General features: G+C 41.9%; 3 protein-coding genes across 3 annotated transcripts; 1 reads left to right on the top strand and 2 right to left on the bottom strand.

Annotated features, from left to right (window-relative positions):
- Positions 1-21: 21 nt before the first annotated feature.
- Positions 22-11,342, bottom strand: prtfdc1a (phosphoribosyl transferase domain containing 1a). The gene is made up of 9 exons (XM_085763926.1): positions 11,215-11,342; positions 10,722-10,828; positions 10,452-10,635; positions 8,212-8,277; positions 5,500-5,517; positions 4,729-4,811; positions 4,284-4,330; positions 3,011-3,087; positions 22-657 (listed from the first exon to the last, which is right to left on the bottom strand). The coding sequence occupies exons 1-9, from the start codon at positions 11,245-11,247 to the stop codon at positions 610-612; spliced, it is 663 nt and encodes a 220-aa protein (XP_085620052.1). The 5' UTR covers positions 11,248-11,342; the 3' UTR covers positions 22-609.
- Positions 11,343-11,762: 420 nt separating this feature from the next.
- Positions 11,763-13,720, bottom strand: enkur (enkurin, TRPC channel interacting protein). The gene is made up of 5 exons (XM_085763925.1): positions 13,516-13,720; positions 12,876-13,021; positions 12,517-12,764; positions 12,181-12,324; positions 11,763-12,037 (listed from the first exon to the last, which is right to left on the bottom strand). Exons 1-5 carry the CDS (start codon positions 13,584-13,586, stop codon positions 11,864-11,866), a joined length of 783 nt encoding a protein of 260 aa, XP_085620051.1. The 5' UTR covers positions 13,587-13,720; the 3' UTR covers positions 11,763-11,863.
- Positions 13,721-14,260: 540 nt separating this feature from the next.
- On the top strand, positions 14,261-17,930 carry thnsl1 (threonine synthase like 1). The gene is made up of 3 exons (XM_085763901.1): positions 14,261-14,363; positions 14,624-16,026; positions 16,933-17,930. The coding sequence occupies exons 2-3, from the start codon at positions 14,653-14,655 to the stop codon at positions 17,740-17,742; spliced, it is 2,184 nt and encodes a 727-aa protein (XP_085620027.1). The 5' UTR covers positions 14,261-14,363; positions 14,624-14,652; the 3' UTR covers positions 17,743-17,930.
- Positions 17,931-18,203: the final 273 nt, after the last annotated feature.

Raw genomic sequence — 18,203 nt, 5'->3', positions numbered from 1 at the left:
GTGACTGAATGTTGTACAAACTATGCGATTGGATTTCAACACATAACACACATAAGAAATGGTGGTTTTAACATATTCATAGGCGAATTGTCATGTATTTGTCCAGTGAGGCCTGGTTACAGTTGAAAACAAACAGATAGAGTCAGCGTGGTGTGGAGACTCTGCCTCGGCCAGCCTGCTGCACCCACTGTGTGTTTTCCATGAGTCAGAGTGGGCGGCATCCAGGCACGAGGATGCCAGCGTCCATAAGCTCTCTCCATCTGTCACCAACGTCCCCTCATGGTGAGCAGCGTTTCTTTCTCTCATTTATCAGTTTTCTTTGTTTGTGTTGCATTTCACCAATATACAAAAACAATAATGAGGGAACACACAATGAAATAAGTATTTTTACATTTAAGGACATTTAAAAAAACGTCCTTCCAGATATTTGGGTTGACTGCTTGAAGATACAAAATGTTCCCTTACGTTTAGCACTTAGAAACACACAAAACACACAAATAGAGTAAAGACATGTCAGAGTGAACCTTGGCATGTTGAGGATGACACACAGCACAGGCAGTTCTTTGCTGCTAATGTAAAACTGGGCATAAATTATGGTTTTAATTCCTCTCACACTTTGTACTTCATCTTTCCAGTCTTGCTGATAACACAGATATGCTGAAAGAAAAAGAGGTAAGAGAAAGAAATATTAGCTTGTGTTATACAACGGTAAATCTGTATCATCTATCAATCTCCTCTGAAAATGTTGCATGACGATGTCAAAATATGTGTTTAAGGTCACCCTGTCCTGTGGGAAATCTCAGCATGTCCTGAGAACTTTAAAATGCTACAGTATATAGCTAGACTATGGAAATATGAACTTTGCAATAATATGAAAGCACGGAAGGTAATCTACAAAGATATGACACTTCCATTAATCTAACTTTGGGTGTACCAGGGGTTCAACTCATATTTCTTGTGTAGAATGAGCAGCGATAAGAGGGGAAGCTTTAACTCTGCCTGATAATGAGATCCTAACCTCCACATTCCACAGGTCACCCTCCTTCAAACTCTCCTAATGAATACCACCCCCCTCAAACAGGCACAGGAGACATACACAGTCATACAGTACATACAGTGCAGCACACACACCCACATGAATACACACATGCACATGCAGCTATGGGAGGCATTGCAGGCTTAGTGTTTCACATGAGTCAGAGGTAAATCTGAGGTCAAGTCTCTGCAGATATAAAAATGACAGAGTTCACGTGGGTTTGCACTCACTAATTTCAGACTGATAGAAATATGGCTTGAAATAAAGGGGTGCGACGAGGAAAAAGCAGAGGAAAGGTTGCACTCCTGACCCAAAGCTTGTAGAGGAGTAGGATTGTTTAAAGGACCAGCGAAGCGGTCAGAAGAAAAATAACCAAAAGAGTAGTCAGACATGCTCTCCAGATGAAAAAGGAGTAGCCTATGATTTTTTTTTTGCACAGTGAAAATAGAAGAAAAAAACGACAACAAAATATTATGGTTGATACTAGTAGCTTTTGTGTTGTTTACGCTGGACATAGTTTACTCAGTGTGGCAGATGCCTACAATTACTAAAGTGACTCAACTGAAAAAAAATGTTAGAAATGCTGACTTCACCTTGAACTCGTGACATTTATAGGTTGGTCTGCAGTTTTTTCTCCGCTATAATCAATGTGCAAAAAAAAGATCAGGCGATAAGGGCCGGAGAGTGACTTCTGGGAATGTCGACCGACGACCAACAACCGTGGCGTCATGAGAGCTGTGGATTGAGAGGACGCAAAACAAGACCAGAGTCTGCATTCATGCTGCAGTGAGAGTGATAGGCTACCATACCAAGTGCTTTGAGCGGAATGCTAACATATGCATGCTACTGTATGTCAGTAGTTAGTTGGTCTTCAAAAAGGAACTATGCAGGATTTCTACCATTTACCTTAATAAACAGCTTCAGAGTAATTGTGATGGTTTAATAAATGACTTGTAACTTGTAACAGGGAGAATGGAGGCTCCCTGTCTTCCATGTAGCGTCTCTTGTCTGAAAAACAACTGTGCAAGATTGGGGCCGCCGCCCGGTGTCCAAGCTCTCGTCTCTGCAGCACCCCGTAACCCGTAATTTCTTGTTTATGACAGATAAGAATGCACAAATCTACACATCCTAACATCGTATATGATATATAACGTTATGTACCGCTCTATTGATTGCTTTCCTGCCGGCTTGCACATTCATGCACGTGGCCAGGAGGAGGTTAAGCACAACAACGGAAAAGCGACTGGACTTGCAGGAGTTCCCCTTTAAACAGGGAATTAGGCTAATCAAAAACATTGGCCAAATGATAATACAAAATGAAGACTGGATGCTAAGAGACACACATTTCTTGTGACAAGGTTTAATTTTCACAAAATTACATGTCCATCCATCCATACAAGAGGTCATGAGACATTTCAGTCTTGACCAAAGCAGTGGCACCCATAGAGCCACGCTCATACTGTAGCAGGGCTAAAAATACTGATGTGCTAGTTCTGCCTGGAGGCTTCGTGTAACATCCTGGGTGCCAAGATGAGTTGTCTTCCACTATGACACACTGCATGGGGTAAAATGATAAATTGCCCTGTGTATTGTCAGCTACTTGGTTATTATTGAGTAGATGTTATGAGAAAACGTGACAAGCACTTATGAAGTTCTTTACAGAGCCGACACAACACTGAGTACAGCTCTCTGTATGATATTGTTTTGGGTACACATACTACACCAATTCCCCCCCCTTTCACACACTCACAGAAACCACCTGCACAGATTAGAGCTGCTTTTCCTACATGTAAAGTCTCCTCAGGCAGGGAGGATACCTAGTGGGTGAGTTTAGGTTTCAGGGCAGAGGAGTGCGTCTCTTTGATTTGTCTGTGTTTACTCTCCCCTCCTGTCTCTTTCATCCTTTTCTCTTAGCTATTCAAAAGGTCATGTGGGGTGTGTGCAGCAGCAGTGTCCGCAGCCTCGCTCACTTACATTCAGGTCACGGAAGTATTCGTTGTAGTCCAGGGCATAACCGACCACAAAGCGGTTGGGGATTTCAAATCCAACATCTGTCAGAGCAAACACAGAACAAGTAACATAAAATGCAGAATTCAATACAAATTTAAGCTCAAATAGATAGTGTTTTACAACTTTACTTCAAGAATAGATGGCTGCTTTAGCAATGCTTCCCATGTAGCAGTTATAATCACGGAACTTTGTATTTATACATTTCACATTATTAGTTCAGTGTAGTTTGTAGACTTTCCTCATGGGAGCATGATAGAAACAGAGCAAACAGCAGGCAAATCTCTTCTTTCTAACAACTCCCCTTGCCACATCCACCCACGGGACAATGATTTTGTTTTCCACCACTGGAGACAGCCCTTGGTGTGTAAAGGAATTAAGTTTGATAATGAATTCATAGCATTTCTTCTAGACTTATCAGTAAACAGTTATTAATACTAATGTTATCTATACAGCCTAAACTCACAAATAGCTCCTTTGATAATGAAAAAACAAATGTGTTGCTAAGAAATCACATCGGCTTTGAGTAACATTACAAAAACAAAGATGATTCACTGTAGTGATGCAACAATTGCATTACAGTGAAAAACAATTATACTTTAAAAGGATAGTTCAATATTTTGGCAAATTTGCCTATTGCCATAATCCCTATAGTTACAGGAGTAGGTTCATTACCTTTAATTATCGGTGCATGTTGTTTTGAGATCTGCGGGGCAGAGATGTGAGCTGCTCAGCTAACACAATGGAGGTGAACTGTACAGGTCTCCTTTCCCTCAAAACACGTCAAATACACAATCCAACAACTCCACAACGCTCTTGTGGAGAAGTTGTGACCTGCACATTCACCACGCTATGAAATAATCATGTAACATTACAAGACAGAGTTGTTTTTGAGGCAAACTACATTCCAGACACAGCTGCTGGGTGGAGTGATTTCAAAAGTACTGTAGTTCCGAGTATGTTACATAATTATACATGATTATTTCATAGTGTGGTGAATGTGCAGGTCACAACTTGTCCACAAGTACATTTTGGAGTTGTTGGATTGTGTATTTGATGAGCTTGATGACGGACAGCCAGGGGACCTGTACTGTTCACCTCCATTGTGTTCACTGAGCAGCTCACGACTCTGCCCCGCAGATCTCAAAACAACATGCACCGATAATTTAAGGCAAATTTGCCAAAATCTTGAACTATCCCTTTAAAATAAATCTGTGTAATTAAAGTCAGGAGTACTTACAGTCCATCAGACACTCAGCCATGTTTGGGACTCTCTTCACCAGCAGACTAAAACACAAACAAATCTTCAATTAAAGGTTCATTTCTCCCAGAGTTACACCACAGGATGATAGAGTAAAACTCTTATCTCTAGTATTATTTAAAAAGTATCTTTCTATTTAACTTAATTCTAAACACATACGCACCAAAATCCAAAGATGGCACTCGACATATGCTTAGACTTACACTGTGTCACAGCCACAGTAAAAGAGGAAATAACTTTCAACACAAGCCGTGTGTGAGGAAAGATGTTTATCTCATGTCTGTGATTTCAGGAGTGCATGGAAACTGCCCACGGACACAAGATAGTGACTGTGGACCAGTGATATCTTCTTCTATAGCGTTCGTCACATGCTTGGCATTTCCACTGGTGGGGAAAAACACAGATGATTGAATCACTGGCTCACCCTGCGACCTTGACCATCTTGGGTTCAAAGGTCTCCACATGCTTCAGAAGAGCCTTCATGGTCTTTCCTGTGTCAACTATGGCCTAAGGGAAGGGAAGAGCAAAGGGAAAGGGGAGAGATGAAGAGGGAGGGACGCGGGATGTTTGAGTGCTTTCAAAGAGGAGGAAAATGACACTGAGATATTCAGATCTTTTACAACGTTTTGGATTAAACGCTCTCCTTGTAGAGTAAATACATTATGAGTCAACTCTCATACTATTAACTGGATCATTTTTGTTTTCTGTCTAGTGTTGATTTTCTATAAACAGAGTAAATTTCCACTCTTTATATCACATAACACTGAACATTCCCCATGACACGAGGATTAAAGAGGTATTTGTTCATTCCTGGAGCAGTTCTTTAATTATTAAAGTAAACACTGGCATGATTCATTTATTTGAGGATTTGACAGCTTGTTCTAAGAGTAAACACAGCTTGTAATAGTGTGCTAACATGTTCAACTTTTACAACTGAAATATGACCTCAAGAGAAAATGCTTTGGTCTTTTTGTCCATTTGTAGACCAGAAGACAAAGAGATGTGATCCTGACAAACACAATGGCTTTTTAATTACTTAAAAAAACGAAAAGAAGTTCAAACAAAACACGTCAAAGGCATCAAACAAGGTGGAAATTTGAAGTACATGCTTGACACAATTAATTCAGTTTAAAAAAAGAAACTGCACTGCAAGTCAGAGCAGACGGGAGGAAGATTATTTGCACTCGACACCTACCTCAACAATGAGCACACACTTGGTAACATGTGAGAAAAAAAAAAAGAACAGAAAAACACATTAGTAAAACATCACCTTTGAATTATAACAGAGTGAAATAAAGGCCGGGTGTTCTTGTGAAATTTACATTTCTTAGAGATGGTATCTATAGCAACAATGTTGGCATTATCTTCAATGCCTTAACAACAACAACACAACTCATCCTGTCCTCCACAGTAATGAACATCTGTGTCTACAGTGAGCGAAAGTCACTTCTAAGTATCCGGGTGTTGCACACTTTCCCTGCTGCACGGTTTCAAGTGGCTCCTTGTTCCTGTTGGCAGCGTGTGTGGGGCTCTTTGTGAGGCCGGTGCAGAGTATCTATGGTTTGGAGAGAGCGATCGGAGAGAATGCAGGCGCCCGGCCAAGGCTCCCGGTCTACACCTGTAACGCTGTTACATAACACTCCAGGAGAGTAGACGGAGGAAAAGATAACTGACCTGTCCTACTGCATGCTACAATCTGTAAACATCCCTTTCAGCCAGCTGGACAGCAAACGTCCACTGGAAATTATTTGAAGCATTGTTTGGGATTTTATAGTTCTCCCAGGATCCTTGAATGATGGGATTCATGTGATTTTTGTGGCTCTATCATCAACCCTGCAAAAAAACTTTTCTACTACTTTGTCGTGGAGCTAAGACGGTGTTGAGAGAGTCAAGACTGAGGGCGTTTTCACACCTTCAGTTTGTTTGCTCCGGTGCGAATGAGCTAATGGATTTATAGCTCTGTTAGGGTGGCTTCAAAGTGCAGACTAACATGCTCACAAAGACAATGCTAACATGCTGATATATAACATTGTTTACCATCTCAGTTCAGGGTGCTACCATGCTAAAAGATGTTAACAGGTACGAAGCAAAAGGCTGGTGTAAATGTCACTAGTTTTGCAACAAAAATTTAGTTACAGCTCATTATCAGGAGGCCATGGGTGTGAATACCCTGATAATAATAAAAGTAATACTTCACCCAATATCGATAATTCATCATCTACTCACTGTCATGCTAAGGAAGGGTTTGGAGAACTTTCGGAGTTACTACTACAACAAGGCTAAAAACAGAGATCAAATAATTTTTTTCCGAACAACTTTTTCATGTCGCGGCTTCAGGACACTTGGGTCAGTACAGACGAGCAGTATGGAGGTATTTGGATGTGTAGTGTGTGTTTTGGACGATTCAAAAGTGAGCACTATCCGCTGCCGTTATATGTAAAACCCGTTGCCAACCGGACCCCCCCTGGAACTCCAAAAGCGTTTTGATAACTCTGAAAGTTCTCCAAACCTTTCCTTGGCATGACGGTGAGTAGAATATTGGTGAATGATTTTGGGTGAAGTATCCCTTTAAACAACTGTAATGAACTGTAATTTAATAAATCCAACAACAACAATGACAAATTGTTATTTCTTTTTGAATATGAAGTTGTACTGTAGCTTTCTTTTCTAGGGAGCTGTCACCCAGGCTCCAGTGGCTCCAAATCCTTTTCAGTTCACTCACCATTTTAAATTTATGACTGTGCCGACTTGAAACTCAACTCCTCAGGTTACCATTATAACCCTTGGGGAAACCAGAGAGCCCGTCCATGCCACCTCAGTCTTCAACCTCACACTGACTTTCTCTAGAGGATGTTGTTATGATGCTATGTAAAGCCCTTTGAGACAAACTGTTTGTAAAAACGGGCTATACAAATAAAATTGCCTTGCCTTGCCTTGCCTTGCCTATGCTGTCATTATGTTGCCGTAATTATGGTGCAGATTGATACATTTTAACGGATGTATCAATACCGTTGTACCAGCTGTGACTCAACAACAGTCCTGGATCAGGCTCACAAGACCGATGACTAATAATTTTTTTTTTTTTTTTTGATAAAATATGGGACTTTGTGGGAGGTTTGATATTTCCATCAAAGTGAGAGACTGTAACAAGAGTGTCGAATGATACAGGCAAAGTGGAGTGATGCATTATTTCCGTGCAAGGTGCCTGTCAGCCTCTGTGTTTTTTTTTGTTTTTTTTCACTCTGACCTTTTTACCCACAGTGAAAATGCATCTCGGCTAACAGCGCAAACTGACAGCTCAGTTGAGACAATTCAACATCAGCCTTTTTTTTTTTTTTTTAAGTAAACGCGTGTGGGCATATTAGCTGAGTAAGTGAAGTCTCTGTCTCATGCCTATCTCAGAGAATAATGTAGTGAGGAGGGATGATTCCTGCTTTGCGCCTGCAGACTCCCCCGGTCCTCAACGGGGATGAACAGTCAGTAAATCTGCCTGCTGGGAACATTCGTTTGCCTCAAGTGTCTGATTCATGGCCGTGCTGGTGAAGGGCAAACCACTTAAACAAAGTGACACTCACGAAATGCGCACAAAGACGATGATTGTGAGGGGGAAAAGCTTCAAGAGTTGAAGTTTAAGGAGTGTGTTCTGGTCTGAAGGCGAGCTTGGGACAGTAAAAACATATTTGTGTCAGATTTGCATATTAGCACACAAACATGTAATTGTTTGTGCTTGTACTTGCAATAAACTCAGTGTATTCTTATATACAAACTCAGATCTGGTTGTTGTGTTCACCACCACCCTGTCAGTTTGAGTGACAGCTCCCTCTTGAGGACAAGGTAGACTCCTCACTGAACCTGATTATAAATGAACACGACCCTGTAAGATAAAAGACAAACTTTCCAAACACACCTTTCCACGCAGAATAGACAGATCCCTGCTTCCTATGATGTGCAGGTCCTCTGTTGAGTGGTCATTCTGGGAAGAAGAAGACAATAATGTAAATATGTGTCCTATTATGCAATCATTTTCAGTTCAATCATATGGAGACATTGTTAAATTTGTACTTTTTTAATGCACAGTTGCTTTGCAGCCACCATGGGTCACAAGAAAAGCTCTGTCAGATTCAGGAACTTGTTGATAAATGGTGTTTGATGTTTTCTTAAGAACATGTTGTATCTGATTCTAGGGTTTCTCCATAATTTGGATTTACTGTAGGATATTCATGACAGAACTATTTGCAGCATTAATTCAAAAGACAAATTCACAAAGGCAGACTTATCATTGAATGTAAAATATTGTCCTTAACATAAGCAGAGCCAGGCCCAGTCTGTCCCCGCAGGAGGCCAGGCTTTGAAGAGCCACAGCTTTGAAGTGGGATTCAGTTGGCTACAGATGCATCACTTGGGCAAGAGGAACAGTGACATGGATGAGGTTCCAGCCCTGGGGGCGGGTCACATGACTCCATCATGACCCGTGAGACTGACTAACAGTGTCATCATTGCTACACTGTCGTCCAGTGGAGTAATGACAACTGCTGCTTGCTGCTATATTGTTTGTTGATGTAATATTGATGATTTGTGTTTGTTTCAAGCTCTGTGTGCATGTTTCTTTCAATATCTTTTTTCACTTGTGTGTTTGTTTCTGTTTATCTGGCTGGTGAGCTGCTGCATCAATTTGCCCTTACACAGATAAATAAAGTTGTATTGAACAACTCATGTAGCCCTGTCAACATCCAGTAAGTTTACCTTGCACATTTGGGGAATTAAGCTATTTGCCTTTAAATAAACAATGTGACATTATTATCTGAGATCAGTTTGATCCAGGAAGACTAGAAACCATCTATAGTTGAATGTATGCTGTTCTTGTGGGTACTTTAACCTCACTAAGAGCCAATGAAAAAAGAAAAGTGAATCTTGCCTTTAAATGTGAGAGCAGCAGGACTGTGACCACATGCACATGAGTAATATAAATCAGATGGATTTGCGCTGTGCCAAACTACATCACTCTGTCTATCAAGTGACGGTGGTGACAATTGCAAAGTGATGTCACTGTAAACACTAAACGTTGTAGGAATCCCAAAGTTAATTCCTCAGTTTATAGATTCCAGGTGTTAGACTGTGTCATATGCTGTTTCTCTTGGAAAGAAACATTAAACCAATTACAGAGCTGGTGTTGTCATGATCTGAGCTCTGCGGTTTCTCCACAGTCGATCGTCCTTGAGGTGTCCTGCCTGAGTCTCCTCACTAAACAGAAACAAGAGAGACATCTGGTGGCCGAGCTAAAAGTCAAACACACCCCGGATTTACAAAAGGACTGTGTGTGTTGTGTGTGTGTGAAGTGTCTTTCGTGCATTGTTTTATGGCAGTAACTAAGGATTGTTTCATTTCATGATTAATCATTTGTTTTGCTTAAAAATGATGAAAATATTGATGTCAAGCAATTACACTATCTTAACATTTAAAAAGCTGGAACAAGTAAATGTATTTAGCTCAAGAAATAGTGAAACAACAATTTTTTTTTTTATTATTATCAATTTAATCAACTGATTAATTGTTCCATGTCTTTTTTTAAAATATATTTTTGACACAATTTGCTAAATATTTAGATAAAGATGGGGGATGAATTACGCTGTGTGGGGACAATGGAGATCATGATCACTGACTTAACACACTCCAGTGTGTAAAATGAGGGGAAAACAGTGACATCTAGCATTCCGATTCTATTATTTATCTATTAAATAATTATATTGTTTATTTATGAACGTGAAACTCTTGAAAACGTGCTCTCTGGTTGGCTGGATTTTCCATTCCGTACAAACATGGCGGCGCAAGATGGCGACACTCTCTAAGCAAGACCTTTGCTATATGTATATATAAAAGAAGAATTATAAGGCTATGAAAACCAAACAGATTTTATTCTGTAGCGATTATACACTTATACAATTACTGTATTCGTAGTATATTCAGATTTTGCCAATAAACCTTGACAAATATTACACACTGGACCTTTAGATACTTGCAATAACAGGTGCTGCTGAAATAAATGTGATGAGTCACGTTTCATTGGAGGTCAGCTGCTTAATGTCTGATGTGCAAGAACCTAAGATACTACTTACCGACTTGTTTTCATGTATGATGTAGTTGACCTACCAGGTAGCTCTTCAGACGGATGAACTCCACTCGTGTCTCCAGGTAGTTGTTGGTGTTGCGGCCAAGAATTTTGATGAACTCCACTAGATCTGCACAGAACTTGTAGCCCCCCTTCAGGACGCACAGCACCATGATGTTGTTGCCCCCAAAGTCGTCCATGATGTAGCCCGCCAGACGCTCCGTCCTGCAGCAGACACACACATCAGGACCAATACAAATGACCAGAAACTATTTAAAGCGCTCACTCTGCTGTGTGTGTAACTTTTTTACCTGTTCATGATGACCCCATGTGGAATGTAAACACTCTCTATGTCCTCATGGTAGTGCTCTGGGTAGGTGAACAGGTCCAGACTGTAACCTGGCCAGTCATCTTTTATCTGGGACACACAACTCACAGTTAGGCACAGATGTGTTATGTCATGTTTGACAGGAAACAGCACTCATTTTCACTACATTCTATTCAAGAGGTGCAAAATGAAAATAATCATGACCATTACATGTAATCCTTGAAAATTGGAAATCCTAGCATCAGGGAAACAAAGCGTAGCCACTTCTTAGCAAATAGTAGCAATTAACTGAAAGTAAAATATGATATCAGAGAGATTAAATGTTATCTTTCTTTCTACAACAGCTGCACAAATTATGGCAAAATATTGAGTTTATCTTGACCATAGACTGTGGCACAAAATATAAAAAAATGACCTTAACTTCTTAACATTACACAAGATATTTTTTTAAAAACTAGTCTTCATGTTGAACGTACCACAATTCCTCTTTGCTTCACTGCGTTGTCCATCTGGAGTAGTGTTGATGTGAAAGTGCTGGTTGTTACAAGGGTAAAGGATTGAGATAAGATACAGCTATCAGTGCCCTTCAGTGGAATAAACAGAAAAAATGAATGTACATAAACTACATCTCCATCGTTCCTCTGAGAAGGTGCAGAATAAAAACTACATGTCGTTCAGGCTAGTTGAAACATGACTCATTCACTGCAATCTCAGTCTGCAGATGAACATCCCCTGCTGTGCAACATTTCTAATCTGTTAAGGTCAAAGCATTTCTTACCGTTATGTTGCCGTCTCTCCGAGCGACCATACAAAATACAAGATGAGGGGGAAGCAAAAACAGAAACTTGTGCAAATAAGTCCTGGTCAGCCACAAGGCCTGTGGGGTCATGCTTGAGTCATTTGCGTAAAAGGACAGCGTTGTTTTAGTCACAGAGAATTACAGGGATAATCAGTTTCATGTGATGCTATGTTGGCATGTGGCCGCATCACAAGCCACTGAGGGAGAATGAAACAAATTGACAACAAATATTTAGTTCAGTTCCTATGCTGGGAGTTTTATTCTGACAAAATGATGCTTAAATGTTAATATTCCTAAAGGTAAATTGCCAGTAGTCTCTTTATAACCTAGTCGTCGGCTATCTCGATTGTTTTGAACCTCTCAAAGAGGCTGATGTCCTGCTCCAGCTGCTTCATGGCTCCTTCCAGCCACTGTTTGTATGATTTGGCTCTCATGGTGTCAATGATGAGGGGGAGGCCCTGGTACTCATGGTGCAGCTTACCCCAGTTCTGCTTCAGGCCCTGGATAACGGATCAAGAGAGGGAAGCCAGTCAGTGCCTCAATTAAGTCATCTTGATAATCCATATATCAGGTTTCAAGGCCTTTGTAGTCTAAACAGCATGCAGGGACAGAACTGCCACCATGCAGCCATGTGTTCAGTTACCTCCAGGAGGACTTTATGCTCTTCTTCAGACAGCTGTGTGTTGGGTTCCTGTGTCATTTCTTTCACATACTTGTCATACTCCTCCTCAAACCTCTGCTCTATTTCACGGCGCTCCAGAATGTATTTGGGCACTTTTCCATAATCCTGTGGACAGAAAATGGCAACTTTTGATTATGTTCCCTAGTCTTATTGAAACATGAAGTCTAGTAATAATGATCGATCATTTTCTCAACGAAGAGAGGAATTTATTCTCGTTTTTTTGTATGTGCTACGTATAATCTTGCCTTGGCATTCATGGCAGTGAATTTTAAAATGTATAATTCAAACATTTCTTACCCTTTTCTTGATGTATTTGGGGACAAGTCCTGAATTTTCAAGGGGCTGCCTGTGTCCCGTGTTGCTGTCCACACAGGTTGGCTGTGGCTTGTTTGGAACCAGTGTAGTTGTCTCTATGAAGTCTCCTTTAGTATGAGTGATCATAGGTGGGTCATCTGTCCCTGCAGGAACAGCTGGAACAGCTGGATCAGCTGGATCAGCGTTCTTCACAGTGTAGATGTGAGGACCCTCCATTGAGCACCGTGGTCCTGCGAAAACATAAATATGAAGGTAAGAAAAATTAATTGAGCATGTAAGACAAGTATTACTGAAATGCACACCCACATACCAAATCATATTGTCAGAAGAAAAGCACTCACTTTCAGGCAGTTTGGGCTGTTTTGCATGCTTCTTGAGGTATTTTTCTGGGGATGGCAACTCTACTTTTGCAGGTCCCATTGTTCTCATTGCATCCTTGTTTGACTTATTCTTAAGAGCAACTTCCGGTCGAAACTTGGACATATACCTTAACAGGCAGCAGAGTAGTACGGTCACTTTATCTTAAAACCATTTATGATACTTAAAAATAAAACAGAAAATCATATGTCTCCTTACACACTATTTTTTAGCCCCTCTCCTGTTGCATAACTATCACGTAAACCATGTCAGGTGTAAGATAGAGGTAGCAGAGCTTCAACTAAACAATGAACAGTACAAACTAACTAATTGAAAAGTTGGTGTCTTCTTTCAAATTGTCTTAGACTTCACTTTATGCAGGATTTGTAATGTAAACACTTTTTTTCATCATCAAATAGCCTAATCTTATAATGAAAACAATCATTAGAATAGCTGACACTTCACTGAATGAGGACTGTTTTAAGATCTATGTCTGGTCCAATTTCTTTCTTATTTTCAGTCCACTCTTTTAGCAACTCTTACGATATTTTAAGTGCTCATTAACTAGTATGTGGTGGTGCATCTAACAATCATCACTTGACCAAACCACAGCTGCACACAAACCTCGGAGGCTTTTCAATATGAACCACTTCCTTGGGTAGATGGTTGTAGACGCTCTCGAGACCGTCAAACATGTTGGAGCAGACCGAGAATTAAATATTGATAAAAGACTGGTGACACCGTGAATTAAATTCAGGTATTGACTCACTAAACTAACTTAGCTGAGCTAACATTAGCTGGAAATCTTTGGGGACAGACTTTGGACAACATGCTACTGGCTAGTTGCTAGGCAACTCTTCAAATGAAATTGAGTTGCCGCATTTTTTGAGTCACCCCCCTTTTTCATACTGTCTTGGTCGCCCCCCACGACCGATTTAACTTCGACACGACGACACCATATTAGTTTCTTTTATTCTGCCATATCATACATTCTCTACAAACCAGCTGCTATCAAAACAGATTATATATTTTGTCGTGTCTTCAATTTATTTTTATGAATATGCCTCGTGATGTGCTTAATTATATCAGTGGACTAAATTACGAGGTTCTACTGCGTACCTGAACGCAGCATTTCGTCACCCGTACTGGGAGGTTTCGAGATGTGGTTTGTTTGATAATGCTTTTAAATATTTATTTAATTCGATCGATGCAAAGTGAACAAAACACTACATACTTTTTATTTACTTGAATTCTTCTCTATGCAACGAGATGTGGCATTTTCTTTCGCTTCCCACCGTACGTCCCTTGAATGACATCAATTTTGTCCCTCCAGGCTGGCCGTAGTTGTTTGTGTTCCTGCAGACCTGCGGACTGACATGTAGTGGTCTTCACCGTAAAAAGCAGCCATGTGGTTAACACAAACTTACTGACATATTCATAATCGAGTTGTGTGAGGAAAGTCTCGATTTTACGTGAGTGTTAAGCTTATTTAAACGTATGGTGACAGGTTATTTATTCACGTGTCCTGCCTGCAGAACGCAAAGTTGCAGCAGTTAGGCTTGAGACTTATTTACAATAAGATCTTGGCTGTAGTTGTGCATTTACAACGAAATACTGTTGGAGCAAAACCTCCAGATACATACCTACTGCCAACGCTTAAATTATACTGATTTATTGGATGATTTATTGATTTATTGTAGATCACCCTGTAACTTTGTTTTTCTCTTTACAGAAGACAGGGCTGTGCCATAAGACTCCTAAATGGGTTTACTGAATGCAAGCAGGCTTTCACTAAGAGCTGTGAGGTGTTACCTGAGTCACTTATCAACATCAACATCATGGGTTTCCACCAGAGCCAGGCCACTGGGTGGCAGGAACATCCTGCTCATGGGCCCTCCTGGAGCAGGGAAGACCACCGTGGGGAGGATCGTGGCCCACAGACTGGGACTGCCTGTCATTGATGTTGATGATGACGTCTTGGAGACAACATGGAAGATGCCCGTTGCCGCCAAACTGGCATCAGTCGGCGGGGAGCGTTTCCTTGAGGAGGAAGGCCATGCTGTGTGTAACTTCTCCGCCTCTGGCTGTGTTGTTTCCCTGACAGGCTCCAACCCTCTCCACGCTGAGGCCATGCAGCACGTCACAGCCACCGGCCTGGTCGTCTACCTGGACGTGGACCGCGAGGACATCATACAGAGACTCACCAGGATGAAGGTGAACAGGATAGTGGGCCAGGAGGCGGGGGTATCCATGAGGGACATTCTGCAGTACAGGAAGCAGTTTTATGAGAAATGGCTTGACGTGCGTGTGCTGTGTGGAACGGGAGACACAGTGGACGAAGTAGCAGAGAAGGTGTTGAAAGCTGTGGAGAGGTATGAAAGGCGTACTGCAGAAAGCTTTGTGTCAACCAGGTGTGAGGACACAGGGTCATCCAATCAGAACGCATCCTTCAGTGATGTGGTCGTGGAGGGTCTGGCCACAGACGGAGGCCTCTATGTTCCTAAAAACGGCTTCCCAAAGATCGACGCTCGTGAGTGGCTGAGACTGGCCGACATGTCGTACCCAGAGCGAGCATTAGTTTTACTTGAGAAGTGCATCCACCCGCTGGATGTTTGTGCTCTAGATCTCAGAACAATGGTGTTCAAGGCGTATGGTTCAAACTTCTCTAGTGAGGCGGTCGCCCCTGTGAAACATCTCCAACACAATCAGTATGTTCAGGAGCTGTTTCACGGCCCCACCGCCTCCTTTAAAGACCTGGCTTTACAGCTGATGCCCCAGTTCTTCGCCCACTGCCTCCCACCCATGTGCAACTACCTCATCCTGGTGGCCACGTCCGGAGACACCGGCAGCGCGGTGCTCAGTGGCTTCGGCGCTCTCAGTGCGGCTGATAGACACAGGACCGGCGTGCTGGTGTTTTTCCCAGAGGAAGGGGTGAGCCAGATTCAGAAGCTCCAGATGACCAGCTACAAAGAGGGCAACGCCAAGGCCGCCAGCGTCCTGTCAGACTTCGACTTCTGTCAGAGAACCATCAAGAGGATGTTTGGAGAGTCCGGGCTGACGGGTCACCTCGCCGTGGAGTACGGCACGGTCCTCAGCACCGCCAACTCCATCAACTGGGCACGGCTGCTGCCACAGGTGGGTTCATGATCCATGACTATAGCATGCAGGGAACAGGTTTCCCAACAGTCCATAACAGCAGAAATTTGGAAATGAGGGAATAGCTGCAGTAGAAGGAGGAACATAAAACCTGAAACTGAAGAAATTCAAATAATAAAAAGAAATGTAATATGTCAGGACTAGAAATATAGGTTTTCCAAGATTTATTTTTACAACCCACAAAAACTGATCAATTAAATGTTATCCAGTTTTAAGTTAGCTGTATTTTCAACCATTAATCATAATGTCAAAAGTGTAGTTCTGGTGTAGAAACAAAGTAAAAAAAAAATAAAAATAAAGTAATTTGCATCTCACATGCAGATGTGGCAGCTGACAGAATGCTGTTACCTGTGTTATACAGTAAGAATTTAAATTTTTAGTCACAATAATGGAGTAAATTATTCTAAAAGATTTTTTGTTTTGCATTGAGCCTCCTTTAATTTGGAATTCAGTGTTTTGTTCTTGTGTCAGGCTTTCTGTTTCCTGCCACTAAATGTTGATCCTGTTTTAATTTTTTTTTATTGTATTTTTTGGGGCTTTTATGCCTTTGATAGGATAGTCAGAGAGACAGGAAATAGGGAGACAGAGAGGGGGAATGATACGCAGCACCGGGGATTCGAACCGGGGTCGGCTGCAGTGAGAACTAAAGCCTCTGTGTATGGGGTGCCTGCTCAACCCAGTGAGCTATACATTGCCTCCTATATAATATGTGGTCTTGTGGCATTGTTAAATGTTTTCCATCTGTTTTGATTCATTTTCCCCTTATCTGAAAAACAAAATGCAGCTTGTTCCAGTGCAGTTCTACTTCAAAAGTTATGTCCTAGGATAAAGTTTTTGTCAGGCAGCAGTGCACTTTTATTTTGTTAACTTGAACTCCTCTTGCAGGTGGTGTACCACTCCTCGGCCTATCTGGATCTGTGCAGGGACGGTGTTATCAAGTTCGGGGAGCCCATTGATGTTTGCGTCCCCACTGGTAACTTTGGAAACGCCATGTCGGCCGTGTACGCCAAGCAAATGGGCATCCCGATAAGAAAAATCATCTGTGCGTCCAACCACAACCGCATCATCACAGACTTTATCACCACAGGCGAGTACGATCTCCGAGGGCGACCGCTGATGCTGTCCCACTCCCCGGCTATAGATATCCTGAAATCCTCCAACCTGGAGAGGTTTATCTACCACGTCTCAGACGGAGACGGCCGCCTCGTCAAGGACCTGTTCACACGTTTAGACGGACAGCAGCACTTTCAGGTTCCTGAGCCTCTCCTTGGCAGGATGCAGCAGGAAGTGGCGGCCGGCTGGTGCTCCGAAGACGACTGCCTGGGCGCCATCCGGAAGGTTCACGCGCAAACGGGCTACGTCATGGACACACACACCGCCGTGGCTAAAGTGGTGGCTGACAGGCTGCAGGACGGTTCCTGCCCCGTGGTGCTTTGTTCCACCGCCCACTATGGGAAATTTGCTCCTGCTGTGTTCAAAGCTTTACAGATCCAAAATATCCCAGACGATCCCGTGGAGCAGCTGAAGACGCTCGGCTCGACCGCGTCCAGGCCGGAGATGCACAGAGACATGATGAAATGCCTGAAGGAAAGTGAAAGTGGCAGGAGGGGACACGCTGTTTGTCAGGCAGAGTACAGTGTGTTGGTAGAGGAGGTGGAGAGTATGATACAGGACTCCTTCCTGAAAGTTATGTAGAAATATTTCATCTTTTACAAATTGCCAACTTAAATAAATATGAATTAAATGAGACTTAAAGGGATAGTTTAACATTTTGGCAAGGGTTAGGGTTTTGCATAAATTTACCTAGAAAACAACTCTGTCTCGTGATGTTCCGTTATTATCTCATAGTGTGGTGAATGTGCAGGTCACAACTTGTCCACGGGAGCGTATTTAGGGTTAGGGAAACTAAGATATCCCATTAACCTCCATAGTTTCGCTCTGAGCAGCTCACAACTCTGCTCCGCCGCTCTAAAAAATAGCTTGCACCGACAATTAAAGGTAACAAACCTACTCTTAAAACTATTGGGATTTTTTGGGCCAATTTGCCAAACTGTTGAACTATCCCTTTAAGAATATTTACAAACTTTATATAATTTATTTTTTCCAGAATGTATCATGTTATCTGCCTTCTTTCATTTCCAATAGAAAAAAAACCA

The sequence above is a fragment of the Trachurus japonicus genome, chromosome 20, assembly GCF_045865225.1.
Source record: "Trachurus japonicus isolate A0001 chromosome 20, Traja_1.0".
In the NCBI taxonomy this organism is placed as follows: Eukaryota; Metazoa; Chordata; class Actinopteri; order Carangiformes; family Carangidae; genus Trachurus; species Trachurus japonicus.
This window is presented reverse-complemented; position numbering and strand designations above follow the sequence as displayed.

Excerpts from the sequence above, each read along its gene's own strand:
- prtfdc1a (XM_085763926.1), bottom strand. The coding sequence starts at position 11,247 with ATGGACAACGCAGTGAAGCAAAGAGGAATTGTG. Across the intron at positions 4,331-4,728 it reads AAGATGGTCAAGGTCGCAGG|TCTGCTGGTGAAGAGAGTCC; the intron begins GTGAGCCAGTGA and ends TTTGTGTTTTAG. Across the intron at positions 3,088-4,283 it reads GGCTGAGTGTCTGATGGACT|ATGTTGGATTTGAAATCCCC; the intron begins GTAAGTACTCCT and ends TTGCTCTGACAG.
- enkur (XM_085763925.1), bottom strand. The coding sequence starts at position 13,586 with ATGTTTGACGGTCTCGAGAGCGTCTACAACCATCTACCCAAGGAAGTG. Across the intron at positions 12,765-12,875 it reads ACAGCCCAAACTGCCTGAAA|GACCACGGTGCTCAATGGAG; the intron begins GTGAGTGCTTTT and ends ATGTTTTCGCAG. Across the intron at positions 12,325-12,516 it reads CCAAATACATCAAGAAAAGG|GATTATGGAAAAGTGCCCAA; the intron begins GTAAGAAATGTT and ends TTCTGTCCACAG.
- thnsl1 (XM_085763901.1), top strand. The coding sequence starts at position 14,653 with ATGGGTTTACTGAATGCAAGCAGGCTTTCACTAAGAGCTGTGAGGTGT. Across the intron at positions 16,027-16,932 it reads GGGCACGGCTGCTGCCACAG|GTGGTGTACCACTCCTCGGC; the intron begins GTGGGTTCATGA and ends CTCCTCTTGCAG.